This window comes from Theropithecus gelada, chromosome 5 (genome assembly GCF_003255815.1).
Source record: "Theropithecus gelada isolate Dixy chromosome 5, Tgel_1.0, whole genome shotgun sequence".
NCBI classification, from domain to species: domain Eukaryota; kingdom Metazoa; phylum Chordata; class Mammalia; order Primates; family Cercopithecidae; genus Theropithecus; species Theropithecus gelada.
In genome coordinates this window covers 7112806-7127647 of record NC_037672.1, presented here as the reverse complement: position 1 = coordinate 7127647, position 14842 = coordinate 7112806, and the positions used below count along the sequence as shown (strand labels likewise).

The window sequence follows — 14842 nt, the reverse complement described above, 5'->3', positions numbered from 1 at the left end:
ATGAGACGTTCAGTACCTTTTTATGGGGCCACGTGTTCTCTTGACTGAATGAACGAGAACTCAGAACTGTGGATGTGGGGAAAACAACATTAGTCTCTGCCAGGTGCACCTGGCCTCTTATTGCATCAACTGTAGACCTGAGCTATGGGAAACCAGAGAGACGAGTCCCAGTGTAGCTGCAGAACCCTGGTGGGTTTATTCAGGCATCAAGACAACAGCGGTTAAAAATAAGTGTTATTTCTCCATAAGGCACATTCTCTGAATTACTGATTGAGGGATGAGACCCTACAGAGAGAAGGCAGATGAGAGAAAGGGGAGAGCTAGGAACAGAGGTGGACAGACACACAGATATGTCTACAGGGCACTCTTACAAACTGGAGAAGGGCAAGAACGTCACATTGGAGGCGAGGTGTGGTGGCTCACGACTGTAATCTCAGGCTTTGGGAGGCTGAGGTGGGAGGATTGCTTAAGCCCAGGAATTTGAGACCAGCCTGGGCAACATAGCAAAACCCTATCTCTACCAAAAACACAAACAAACAACACTTAGCCTGCTGCAGTGGTGCATGCCTGTAGCCCCAACTACTTAGGAGGCTGAGGTGAGAGGAATACTTGAGTCCAGGAGATGGAGGCTACAGTGAACTGTGATCACACCACTGCACTCTGACCTGGGTGACACAGCGAGATCCTGTCTCAAAAAACAAAAACAGAACAAGAATAGCACACTGGGGATGTGCCTGAAAGAAAGTTGGGCTCTGTGTGAGCGGAACTGACTGGCCTCATAAACGGGTGCCAATGTTTGAAACCGTAAATATGCTAGAATTCAAGAAATAGAGCATGGCCCTTCATCCCCTCTACCCCCAGCCCTGTGGAGGTCCCTGAATGGGGGCCACCAGGCAGCCTGTGTCTGCAGCCTGCCTCAGTGAGCTACACCCGGCCCGGGCTGTTTTCTCCAAGGCTCCATGCTCCCTGGGAGGACCAGTTGTTTCTGGGCTCAGAGCCTGTCCAGTTGGCGAGCGGAGTAGTCCTGGCCAGCCTCGCCCCACAGCCAGCGAGTGCCCACAGGGAGCAGCCTGTAGTCCTGGAGGGAACGTTCACCATCACTCACCATCCAGCACAGGGGCACGGCCTCTGCACACTGCCAGGCACGGTGTCAGACACCAGGGGCGGCCTCTGCCTTTGTGGAGCCCACTCTCTGGGGCAGTGGGGAGGGCAGTAAACAGAGGTCACAAAATAAACAGTGGCAGGCAGCATGACAACGGCCTGTGACAAAGCACCATGTGAGTGTGAAGAGGGCACCTGAGGGAGTGCAGAGCTGGGGCGATGGTCAGGCTTCCCTGCGGGGAGTCTCATGGGCGGAAACCCAGGGAAGTTCCGGGAACACTGGATTAAGGGAGAGAGACCTGGGCTCTAGTCCACCCTTTGACAACTAGGAGCTGTGTGACTTTGGGTAAGTTGCTTCACCTCTCTGGGCCACTTTAGGAAAGGCTTAAAGAAAACATCCTTTCAACTATTGCTATATGGAGTTACTGGGAAGTCAAGCTCTCCCACTTTGAGAGGGTTCTGTGGGTAGAACTCTGGGCTCCATGTCACAGCTGTGTGACTGGCATGGTCACAGCAGCGATTATTCTGCATGTACACTCTGGTAGGCTCGGTGCTTTAAATCTTCTTTAAAGGTTTACATGCCACTTCACTAACAAGGAACCTGAGGCTCAGAGAGGTTAAGTCACTTGCCCAAGGTCACACAGCTGGTGATGGCAGAATCAGACCTGGACAAGGTCTGAGTGCAAGGCCCCTGCATGCCCAGGTGTAGCCCTGCAGCCTGCATGTCAAAGGTGCTCAGGAGAAATGTGTTGCACGTGTGATTGGCACCGCCCTGAGAGAGCTGCTTCCCAGCACAGTCCTTCCTGCTGTGAGGAGCACAACGCTGTTGTCGAGTGCTGGGACTGTAAGAACCTGAGGAGCCGCTGGGAGCTGTGCTGCCTGGAGACCTAAAGCTCTATATCCCTGCGAGAGCTGAGCTGGGGTTCCGAAGTTATTCAGACCACATGAGGCCCTTATGCATCCCAGAAGCTTGGAGCTCCCTGGCTGGCCCTGAGGAGGAAGAAACTGGCTCTGGGTTTGTCCAAGAGGCAGGAGAAGCTGGAGTGTAACCTCTATAAAAAGAGTGGCCAGGATGAGAACAGATTGGGGGGCACCAGCACTAGGGGGTTCTCATGGTGCTGGAATATTACTTTGATTGTGGCTGCGTTTATGTGAATCTATACATGGGGAAAAATTGCATAGAACACACACACGCACACACACACGCACACATGTAAATGTGCATAAAGATGGGTGAAAACTGAATAAGGCCTGTAGACAGCGGTATTCAACCAGTGAGAGTTTCCCAGTTTTGATACTGCACCATGGTGACATCAGAACCACTCCTGGGGGAGGAGCACACGGCACTTGGTGCAGACACACCTGGCGTTATTGCATTTCACTTAACTGTGCTTCAGAGATGCTGCAATTTTTTTTTTTTTTTTAACAAATTGAAGGTTTTTGGCAACTCTGCATCCAGCAAGTCTATTGGCTCCGTTTTCCCAACAGCACATGCTCACCTCATGTCTTTGTGTGACATTTTGTAATTCTTGCAATATTTCAAACTTTTTCATGATTATTGTATGTGTTATGGCGATCTGTGATCAGTGACCTTTGACGTTAGGATCGTAATTGTTTGGGGACACCACAAACTGCATCTGTATGAGACAACGAACTTAATTAATAAATGTTCTGTGTGTTCTGACTGCTCCACCAACTGGCTATTCCCTCTCCTTAGGCCTCCCTATTCCCTGAGACACATTAATATTGAAATTAGGCCAGTTAGTAATGCTGCAATGGCCTCTAGGTGTTTGAGTGAAAGAGAGTTGCATGTCTCTCACTTTTAAGTCAAAAGCTAGAAATTATGAAGCATAGTGAGGAAGGTAGCTCAAAGCTGAGATAGGCTGAGAGCTGGGCTGCTTATACCACACAGCCGAGTTGTGAATGCGAAGAAAAAGTTCTTGAAGGAAATTGAAAGTGCTGCTCCAGTGAACGCACAAATGATAAGGAGGCAAAACAGCCTTATTGCTGATATGGAGAAAGTCTGAGTGGTCTGCATAGAAGATCAAACCAGACACAACATCCCTTTAAGCCAAAGCCTAATCCAGAGCAAGACCCTAACTCTCTTCAATTCTGTGAATGCTGAGAGAGGTGAGGAAGCTGCAGAAGAAAAATTTGAAGCCAGCAGAGCATGAGGTTTAAAGAAAGAAGCTGTCTCCAGAACAAATAAAAGCGCAAGGTGAAGCAGCAGCAAGTGCTGATGGAGAAGCTTCAGCAAGTTACCCAGAAGATCTAGCGAAGATCATTGAGGAAGGTGGCTGCCCTAAATAACAGATTTTCAACATGTATGAAATAGCACAATGTGGTCATGGAAGAAGATGCCATCTAAGACTTTCATAGCTAAAGAGGAGAAGTCAGTACCTGGCTTCAAAGCTTCAAAGAACAGGCTGACGCTCTTGTTAGGGGCTAATTCAGGAGATGACTTTAAGTTGAAGCCAGTACTCATGCACCACTCTGAAAATCCTAGGGCCCTTAAGGGTTATGCTAAGTCTACTCTGCCTATGCTCTATAAATGGGGCAACAAAGCCTGGATCACAACACAGCTGTTTATAGCATGATTTAAGCCTACTGTTGACACCTACTGCCCAGAGAACAAAATTCTCTTCAAAATGTTACTGGTCACTTTCAAAACCCCTGGCCACCCAAGAGCGCTGATGAAGATGTACAAGGAAGTTAATGTCGTTTTCATGCCTGCTAACAACATTCATTCTGAGCTCATTGATCAAAGAGTCATTTCAACTTTCAAGGCTTACTATTTAAGAAATACATTTCTTAAGGCTGTAACTGCCATAGACAGTGATTCCTCTGAAGGATTTGAACAGTGTAAATTGAAAACCTTCTGGAAAGGATTCACCATTCTAGATGCCATTGAGAATATTCATGATTCATAGGAGGAAGTCAAAATGTCAACATGAACAAGAGTTTGGAAGAGGTTGATTTCAATCCTCATGAATGACTTTGAGGGGATTCAAGACTTCAGTGGAGGAAGTCATTGCAAATGTGGAAATAGCAAGAAAACTAGGATTAGAAGTGGAGCCTGAAGATAGGACTGAGCTGCTGCAATCTCATGATGAAACATGAATGGATGAGGAGCTGCTTCTGATTGATAAGCAACAAAAGTGAGGTTTCTAGAGAAGGAATCTGCTTCTGGTGAAGATACTATGAACGTTGTTGACATGACAATGGATTTAGCATATTATATAAACTTATTTGGTAAAGCAGCTGCAGGGTTTGAGAGGATTGACTCCAAGTTTTAAAGTTCTACTGTGGGCAAATTGCTATCGAATAGCATGGCATGCTGCAGAGAAATCTTTTGTGAAAGGAAGAGTCAGTTGATGTGGCCAACCTCAGAGTTGTCTTATTTTAAGAGACTGCCACAGCCACGCTAACCTTCAGCCACCCTAACCTTCAGCAACCACTACCCTCATAAGTCAGCAGTCATCAACATTGAGACAAGACCCTCCACCAGCTAAAAGATTACAACTTTTTTTTTTTTTTTTTTTTTTTTTGAGATGGAGACCTCAGCTCACTGCAACCTCTGCCTCCTGGGTTCAAGCGATTCTGCTGTCTCAGCCTCCTGAGCAGCTGGCACCACAGGCCTGCGCCACCACACCAAGCCAATTTTTGCATTTTTAGTAGAGACGGGGTTTCACCATATTGGCCAGCACGGGCCTCGATCTCTTGACCTCGTGATCTGCCTGCCTCCACCTCCCAAAGTCCTGGGATTACAGGTGTGAGCCACCGTACCCAGCCCAACAACTTTTTTTTAATAATCGTCTTAGGCTCAGATGATCATTAGCATTCTTTAGGAAGAAGGTATTTTTAAAATTAAGGTATGTACATTTTTAAGACATACTGCTATTGTACACTTAGACTACAGTATAGTGTAAACATAGCTTTTATATGTACTGGAAAACCCAAAAATATGTGTGACTTGCTTTATTGTGATATTCACCTTACTGAGGTGGCCTGAAATCAACCCTACAATATCTCCATGGTATGCTTGTATTATTTTTGTACCTTCATTTGAGTCTGTAACTATGTCCGAGTTGGCACTATGGAAAGGGAGAGGATGAGGGCTGTAAACATTACTGATTCATTTGGGGTCAGGAAGAAAGTAGATTCGAAACTAACATCTTGCAAAAATAATGTTATTATATCTTACACTATATCAATCTTCAGTGGGTAGAAAGCCACTTTCTTCTTAGAGCTCATTGTCATTGGCAAATACAGTGAAGGTTGGTGGGCAGAGTTCTGGGTTCGAATCTCAACCCTATCGCGTGTGGCTGTGTGGCAGGAGGCAAGTGGCCCCTGCAAGTTGCTGGGCATTTTCTCATCCGCAAAATGGGGAAGATGGTACCAACCTCCCTGCATGCCATGGAGATCAAGTGATAGTATATATAATACATACATTAGGCTGGCACAGAAGAGTGATTAACAAGCCTTAACCCATTAAAAGAAGGATCAAAAACTGTGGCCCTTGAGCCAAATCTGGCCATGCCCCTTCTTTTCCATATTGCCTGTGCGCCTGTGTGGCATATGCCTCAACTGCAGAACTGAGTAGTTGCAAAAGAGATCATATGGCCTGCAAAGCCAAAAAAAATTTGCTGTGTCACCCTTTACTGAAAAAGTGTGCTAAACCCTGCATTTAAAAATGCCTTACCAGGCTGGGTGCAGTGGCTCATGCCTGTAATCCCAGCACTTTGGGAGGCAGAGGCAGGCAGGTTGCATGAGCTCAGGAGTTCGAGACCAGCCCAGGCAACACGGAGAAACCCCGTCTCAAAAAAAGAAAAAAAAAAACAAAAACAAAGCCTTACCAGTTCATAAAAGAAAAAGAAAATGCCTTACCATACAATTATATCTAAATGACCTTTGACAAAGAGGCAAAAGCACTTCAATGGAGGAATGATGAGCTTTTCAATAAATGGTACTGGAGTAATTGGACATCCATAAACAATAAAAACGACAAAAGAACCTCAACCTAAACTTCACACCTTATACAAAATTTAGCTCAAAAGGGATCACACACTTAAATGTAAACAATAAACTATAAATCTTTTAGAAAAAATATTGCCAGGCATGGTTGGTTCACACCTATAATCCCAGTACTTTGGGAGGCCGAGGTGGGTGGATCACTTGAGGTCAGGAGTACAAGATCAGCCTGGCCAATGTGGTGAAACCCCATCTCTACTAAAAATACAGAAATTAGCCAGGTGTGGTGGCACATGCTTGTAATCCCAGCTACTCCGGAAGCTGCGGTGGGGGACTCGCTTGAACCCGGGAGGTGAAGATTGCAGTGAGCCAAGATTACACCACTGCACTCCAGCCTGGGCGACAGAGTGATACTCCATCTCAAAAAAAAAAAAAGAAAAGAAAAGAAAAAGAAAAAGAAAAAATGATGTAAGAGAAAATCTCCAGGATTTAGACCTAGGCAACGAGTTTTCAGACTTGACACCAAAAGTATGACACACAAAAGGAAAAATTAACTGGAATTCATTAAAATTAAAAACTTTCGCTTTGCAAAAGACCTCGTTAAGAAGATGAGAAGACAAGCTACAGAGTGAGAGAAAACGTTTGCAAAACAGATGTCCACCAAAGGACTAGTACCTAGACCGGATAAGGAAATTTCCAAACTCAGCTGAAGACAGGAAGCAATCCAGTTAGAAAATGGGAAGGACATAAACAGATACTTCACCAAAAAGGATATATAGGTGGTAAGTAAACACATTAAAAAGGTGTTCAATGTCATTAAGCCAGCATGAAAATCCAAGTTGAACTCACAGTAAGATATCACTACACACTCATCAAAATGGCTAAAATAAAAAATAGGGACAACACCAAATTCCGGCAAAGATGTCGGGAAACTGGATCACTCATACATTGCTGATGGAAATATAAAATGGTACCTGCAGCCATACTGGAAAACGTTTTGGCAATTTCTTATCAAACTTAAATTGTAATTACCAGAAGACCCAGCAATTGCACTTGTGGGCATTTAGCTCAGAGAAATGACAACTTACATTCACACAAATGTTCACAGCAGCATTGTTCATAATAGCCCCAAACTGGAAATAATCCAGATGCCTTAACAAGGGTGAATAGATCAAGAAATTGTGGATACAGGCCCCTGTTTACTTTCCTGGGTATCCCTACTTATGGGAGGGTCCTTCCTGGTTTAAAGGACGTCTCCGTCCATTGAAACAGGAGACTGACGTGGATAACTTTGCATTTCCAGTTCCATACAACTATCCCCCTGATTCTTCCTTCAAAGAAGCATACCCTCCTTTGCTTTTTATATTTGCTTCACACATGGAAATGGGGATGTGGAGGGCCTTGCACAGAATAAGCACCTAATATTTGTTGAATACATGCATGAGGAAGAAATGAAGCTTTTTAAGGAAGCTTCATGAAAATGTAATCCATTATGGGCCACTGTCATAATTTATAATCTGAGATCCTTTCCTTCAGCAAAAAATATGTGTGAAGAGAGGGTGAAAGAGAAGAAAAGAAGGAGAGAGGCAGTGAGGGAGGGAGGAAGAGACAATAGAAAGCAAAAGACAAAAATACCATTGGTTAAACTTTTCTTTCGTTATCTTTCCTTTCTTGGCAATAGATGTTTATTCAGATTTTTAAAATGTGCCTCCTTGACCTTCCTAAAAAGAAGTCAGATGATGAATTATACCAGAAGATCCTTTCAAAACAGGAAAATGTAAGTCTTCAACCTATGTTTCAAGGTAACTTAAAAATAGTTTATTATAATATATACAACTTATGATACAAAAGTATTTTTCTTTTATGTATAAAATAGCTTATTACAATATATACTTTTTAATACAGTAGAGTGAAATATAAAAGTATGTATACAAATATTTTGAAAAGTGTATTATTAAAATCTGGAATGCTATTTACAACGAAGAAAAGAACATTGGTCATATCTACTACTCAAAGGCGGTCACTGTTAATGTTTTTTTCTGCATAAGTGTGGGATATTTTTAAAGACAAAATTTGTTTATTGGTTATAGATATGTATACTACTTTGTATTCTATTCTCAGTCTTTTATGGAAAGTTTATTTTGTTTCATACGCAGCAAAGAATCAGGGCTTAGAGTTAGATTGATTGAGGCTGGTATCCCGGTTTTATCTTTTACAAGCTCTCAGAATCCTAGTTTCTTTTTTGTGCAATGAGATAATTCTTGTTCTGCAAGAGTGCAGAAAGGATAAGAGAGATGTGTATGATGCACCAAAGCAACATCATAGTTAGAGTTAGACTGTGAATTTGTGAGGGCTGCTATCATCCTCATGATCACAACCACCACCAAAAGCATCATTATCTTATCACCACCGTTTTTATTTTGTACCATCATCACCATCACTACTACTATCACAGTTCTCTTTTTCATCATGTCATTGTTGTCATCACCATCACCACCATCATCTTTGCTATTGTCACCACTGATATCATCATTCTTTCTGTCTTTTCCACCATCATCATCATCCTCATGACCACTATCATCACCAACACCATCACCATCCTCATGTCCTCATTACCATCATCATGAGCATAACTTTTGTCATTGTTGTAATCATTGGCATTCTCATTACTACCATCACCACCATCATCGTCTTCATTACCACCATAATCATCATCCTTGTCCTCATTGCCATCACCACTACCAGTGTTGCAGGGCAGGCAAGCTCCAGAATAGGGTGTAGCCTAGGAGGGTACTTGACTTCACTTAGGAAGTCTTTTAGTGGATGGTGCCACTTCTTGCGGAGCAGGACCAACCCATAGATAGTGTGCCCAGAGTTGGTAACGTATGGGTGCTTGGCAACTGTATTTATACTCTTGTAAACCCACTTTCAATTACATGCAAATTAAGGGGCAGTTCAGCGCAAATTGAGAGACAATTTATTTAGAACTTTCTAAAAAGGGGATAGTAACTTCTGGGTTGTTGCCATGGAAAGGAGTGGTAACTTTTGGGTTGTTGACATGCCATTTGTAATCTGTGGTTGTGCAGGTGGGAGTGTCTTATGCTAGTGCGCAATGAGGGCAGCAAGGGATCACTTTCATCACCATCCACTGGTTCCTGCTGGTTTCTTCACGTTATCCTGTCTGGACCAGATCCCATTTCGATCAGCAGGATTGTGATCAAAAAACAAGTCCTGCCAGTCTCCTATCTCACCTTACCCTCACCATCATCGTCATCATTATTCTCATTACTGCTATCACCAGCCTCTTCTTCATCATCCCCTGCCATCATTTTCATTATCACCATCATTGTTATTGTCATCATTCTCATTACCGCCATCATCATCGCATCATTGTGACAGTCTTCATCAGCACCACCATCATCACCATCTTTGTCAGCACCACCGTCATCACCGTCTTTATCATCTTTACTGCTACCTCTACCTTCACCTTCATTAGAGTACTCCTCATCATCATCATCATTGTCCTTGTTCCCACCACCGTGAGACCTGGGGGTTTGGGAAGGGATGCTGCTGCTTTACTCCACTGGATTCCATGAGGAAGGATGACTCACTGCATCCCAGGAAGGAGGAAGGACATCATTGTCTTCACTGTCATCCTCAGTACCACCACCATGGTCATGGTCCTCAGGCAGTGCACATGGTGCTTGACATACATTATTTCATTTAATAGTTATGACAACCCTGTGAGTGGCCATTATTATTTTTGTTTTACAGCTGAGAAAACTGAGACTCCATGAGTTCAAATGACTTTCCAATGGCAAAAATGATAACGATGATGATGACATTTATAATTGTATTAGGAATAATGAAACAATACTGTCTGTTATAATGGAAAGAATAAGAGCCCTGAAGTCTGCAGACCTCATCTCTACCAGTTAAACAAGGCTGTTTGAACTTAAGCAAGCATGTTAATTATAATAGTGGCTACTATTTTTCTAGCCAAGTGATTTAAATGCATAATTTCATTTAACACTTGCCATAACCTTAAAACTTTCAGAAGAGGACAAGGAGTGCCCAGAATTTGGAAGAGTAAGGACAAGCCTAGCACTGCCCCTTCCTGCCTGGGCATCTTTGGACAAACTATCTTACCTTCCATAAACCAGCTTTCTCACCTGGAAATGGGTCATAATTTCTCTTTTGCAGAGATGCTGTGAGGATTAGAAAACACATATGGCCTCAGCTTGGGTCTCCAATAGTAGTTTATATCAATGTTATTTTTCCTAGTGTACCTGGACCCATTCCACACTGTTGGCTATGTGACAAGGAACATAGAGAAAATGGAACTGTCTCCCACACTCTATATTGGGGTTTGTAGGACTCTATTCTTAGGACTCACCTTTTCCTTCCTGAGTTCAGAATCATTTGAGAGAGTCAGGAAGACAGATATAGAAATGTAGCTTTATTACTGATTAGAGGCCAGCTTGGAGGATGTGGCTTCAGTGCACAGCTATCATGGCTTCCTAATACTGAATCCCAGAATTCACTCAATTACCTAGCTAGTAATGGGCAATGCTGGGCCACCTCAGGCTTCCCCACACAGAAACAAGGCCTTGGCTACCCAGTTCACTCTAGGCTGAGATCACACTAGAGCAGTGGCCTCCCCTGATTGGCCCATCACAAACAGGAAGAGGCTGGGCAAGCTTCTGGCTTTTAAACCAACCAATCGAATACACACCACTTCCGGCCCCGGGGTGTCCTTCTTTCCCAGGAAAACCAGAAGAAGAGCAAAGAAACATTCCTTTCCAACCCACTGGATGTCATGATATTTTCCAGGACTTCAGAATGATTGAAAGATACTATTTTATTGATTTTGAAAGTATTGTATAATTTTTTTTTGAGGGAGGATATAGAAGAAAATAATTCATTATTCTTGAGGCTCTATGTTTAATGAGAAAATGAGTTTGTTGCTAATAGGTTTATTATCAAACCTCATGTACAACAACCCCCAGAGCGTTTAACTATTGTTTAAAAATATTTTGTGAAATGTGAAAAATAAAAGCATTTATTTTTCTAGAATTTAAGACACACTAAACTTTTTCTTTGTTTATTTGGTTTCTTTTTTTCTTCTTCAGGATTTGGAGGATCTAGAAAAGGGACTTCAGGTCAAACTGTCAAACACAGAAATGTCGGGGGCTGGTGACTCTGAGTACATCACTCTGGCTGATATGGAAAAGAAGGAGAGGGAATACTCTGAACAGCTAATCGATAATGTGCGTGCCAGACTTTCTTTCCTGTATACAAATTTTGGTTTCTAAAACAGTTAAATTGGCTAAATTAGAGAAATGATAGTTAGAAGTGTGCCTAATACTTGAATTCCCCTATCGCATTCTGCCCTAGAGGCAGGATCCAGTTTCTGATGCTAAGTGATAGGGAAGAAGTAATTAAGCAGCAACAATTCACAAAGGGAGGTTTATTTTTTATATCATGAATTATCCTCATTTAAATTTCAGATTGGTCTTTTTGTCATTCAAAGCAAAGATTGCTATAACCCTTGATGTCATCACTGCCCTTTGGAATAGAGTAGAAGAAAGCTGCTAGGCATCGCTCGTGAAAGCATGTTTTAAATTCTAGACAGAATGGCTTCCCTGAAACATCTTTTTCTTTTCTTTTGGGTTCTACCACCCCCTGTTCATATACTATGTATTAAACAAACATGTCCTTGGCACTCGCTCTTCACCAGGGATTGTGCTGGGCACTGGGGACTCAAAACCGTTAGACATGGCCCTGCCTGAGAGAGGCCTGGAGAGATGAACAGGTGAGCAGATGAGGGCTTCACAGGGTAACATGTCTTGTAATAGAAGGAAGCACAGGAGAAGGCCCAAGGCAGGCACAGTGGATGGAAGAGTTCGTTTTACCCCAGACTTAGGAAAGCCTCCACAGAAGAACGGGCCCTGGAGAGGCTGGCTGGGAGAAGTGTGGGTGCTGGCCAGTGATGAGGCGGAGACAGGAGCTAAAGAGGGTTGAGAGCAAGTCCAGGTAAGGTAAAGCCAGAGGGATCTGGCCAGAGGGCTTCTGTCTTATGCCAGCGAGGTGGGAGTCACTGAAGCTTTGAAGCAGGGAGTAGCTGGGTTCAGCTTCTCCTTTAGAAGGGCTGCCCAGGCACTGAGTGGAGGGTGGTGAAGAGCTACTGGGCTAGTCCCGCAGGAACTTTATTAAGGCAACTGCAATAGGACGGAGAGGTGAGGAAACGTGTGAGAGAAGCTATGGTGGTCTACCAAGGGGCGGCAGGTGGGGAGAAGGAGGGGGTCCAGGGTCAGTGCTACTAAAATAAGGGCCCCAGAGCAAGAAGCTCATGGGAGGGAGGGAGCCAGTGCTCCTCTCCTCTGAATAGGTCCAGTATTGAGAGAAGAGGCTTGGAGATGGAGGGTCTCCATGAGAGCCCAGGTTAGAGGACCTGGAAGGCTAGAAAGTTCTTAGAACTGTGGACCAGGATGCTAAGGAAGAGGGCACAGCCTGCATTCCCATGGTCCACAGAACCCCCAATGCTGTGTGCAGCATCTTGTCCATGTCTGCCTTTCTCAGGGAGAGGGTTCGGAGTTTTCATAAGATTCTCCAAAGTATTGGTGACCTCCAAAAATGGTGATCTCTGGCCTAGAAATGTGTGTAAAATGGAAAGAGAAAAGAGCTTGGTGTCAAATCTTGAATTCTGCCCATATTTAAGGAGGAGGGGATGAGAAGAATTGGGACAAGAAAGCAGAGGAGGAATTGGCTGGGCTTTGCAGAAGCAGGAGAAAGTGAGGTCACAGACGCCAAGAGAATCAGGCAGAGCAGGGTGTGCAGAGTTGGCGTAAGCAGTTGGTGTAAGCAGAGCAGGGTGTGCCGAGTTGGCGGTGTGACAGTCTGCAGTCTCGTGTCAGGTGGGAGGCATGTCATTTGATGGCTCCAAGGGGAAGAGCAGGGTGAGAACATGAGGGTGCCAGGCAGGTTTGAGGTCCCTCTTGGCAGGGATGGGAGGAGGAGCTGACCAGCAGCATGTGTGGGGTTTACTGGGAGGCAATGGGGCCCTGAGATGGGAAGCTGCATTGATAGGGGACATTCATCTGGGTGCAGGCTTCCTCCTGGCAGAGCCAGACCAACACCGCAGTTGAGGCTGACAGAGTTTCATGACCTTGAGTCACAGCAGCAAGATCAGCATGGGTTTCTGGTGCCACTAACCGCTGCCCCCTCCCATGCCTGGTCCAGCCAGACATGTCCATTTCAGCCTCTGAGAGGCTGAGCTGAGATGGAGGCAACCCCAGCGGTGGAGTTAAATGGGACTGAGCCAAATCCTGGCTTTCATTGGCTCCATGACCTCTGACAAGTGACCTGACTCCCCCGAGCCCGTTCCTACATCTCCAGATAGATACTTTATCATGATATCAAATGTGTGAAGCACAGAGCCTGGTGAACAGCCTGTGGGCCATGAGGGAAAGTTGTTCAGATTCCTAGTGTCATTGTCCTTAGAGCTCTGACTGGCTGTGATGACGCAATTAGACCTCCTGCATTCTAAGCCACTTAGGAATTCCCAGCTCTGCTCCTGATAAAATGAGGGGGCGGGAAGATTTTAAAGCAAAATGTTTTCATGGTCAGCATCATCTCTGCCATATTAAGCTTTTGTACTTTTAGGACAAAAACTAGTATTTAAACGTCAGTTTATGCTTTTACTTCCAGGAAGTATTTAATCCCTTTTAAAATTCCCAAAGCTTCTATGAGCACATTGTCACATTTCATCTGCCCCTAGGGAGCTGTAATGACCTGTGCAAGAGTCTGTAGGCTGGACAAGCTACTGCTTTCTTTCCTTAGCAGCAGTGCTCTTGTGTCTGCTGAAACGCCGTCGCAAAACTGACTGGCACTTGCAATGGAACCAGAAGGAACTTTACTGTAGAATGTGATTGTTGCCAAGATAAACTCACTGAAATTGTAGAATCGTTTAGAATCCTTATTTGTGATAAGGAGTGAATTGTAATTCCCAAGCATGCACCGTTTGGCTTTCTTAAGTAAGTTTTTCCCTCACTTCATGTTGCTTGTGCTCATTTCACAGATGGAAGCTTTCTGGAAACAGATGGCGAACATCCAGCACTTTCTTGTGGACCAGTTTAAGTGTTCCAGCTCCAAAGCCCGACAGCTCATGATGACTCTGACGGAAAGAATGATTGCCGCCGAAGGGCTATTGTGCGATTCTCAGGAGCTGCAGGCTCTGGTAATGCTGGAGGGGGCGGGAGGGAACATAAAGATATTCAGACTAGAGATTTGGAATCCCGAGGCTTGACATCATTAAATCTAACAGATTCATGTTGTAGCTGGTTATGTAGAGCCTCAGGGGGGAAAAAAAACATTAAATTCATTCATCCATGTATTCATCCATTTATTATCCATCCATCCACCCAGCCATCCACCCATTGACCCTTCCATCCATCCGTCTATCCATCCATCCATCCATCCACCCATCTACCCATCCATCCACCCATCTACCCATCCACCCATCCATCCGTCTACCCACCCATCCATCTGCCCTCCCACCCATTTATTCATCCATCCATCCACCCATCCATCCATCCATCCATCCATCCATCCGTCTACCCATCCATCCATCTGCCCTCCCACCCATTTATGCACCCACCCACCCATCTACCCATCCACCTATCCATCTACCTACTCATCCATCCATCCATCCATCCAATGAGTAAAGACTCTGGCCAGCTCAGTATTACTACAGCATGGAACACTGGTC

General features: G+C 44.4%; 1 protein-coding gene across 3 annotated transcripts in view; it reads left to right on the top strand.

The window, feature by feature from the left end:
• EVC (EvC ciliary complex subunit 1) overlaps window positions 1-14842 on the top strand; it is a 92056-nt gene that overhangs the window by 21552 nt on the left and 55662 nt on the right. For all 3 annotated transcript variants that reach the window (XM_025384741.1, XM_025384740.1, XM_025384742.1), the window contains exons 6-8: window positions 7754-7849; window positions 11205-11342; window positions 14153-14311. In XM_025384741.1, coding sequence (XP_025240526.1) covers window positions 7754-7849; window positions 11205-11342; window positions 14153-14311 — 393 coding nt within the window. The remainder of the gene's footprint in view (window positions 1-7753; window positions 7850-11204; window positions 11343-14152; window positions 14312-14842) is intronic.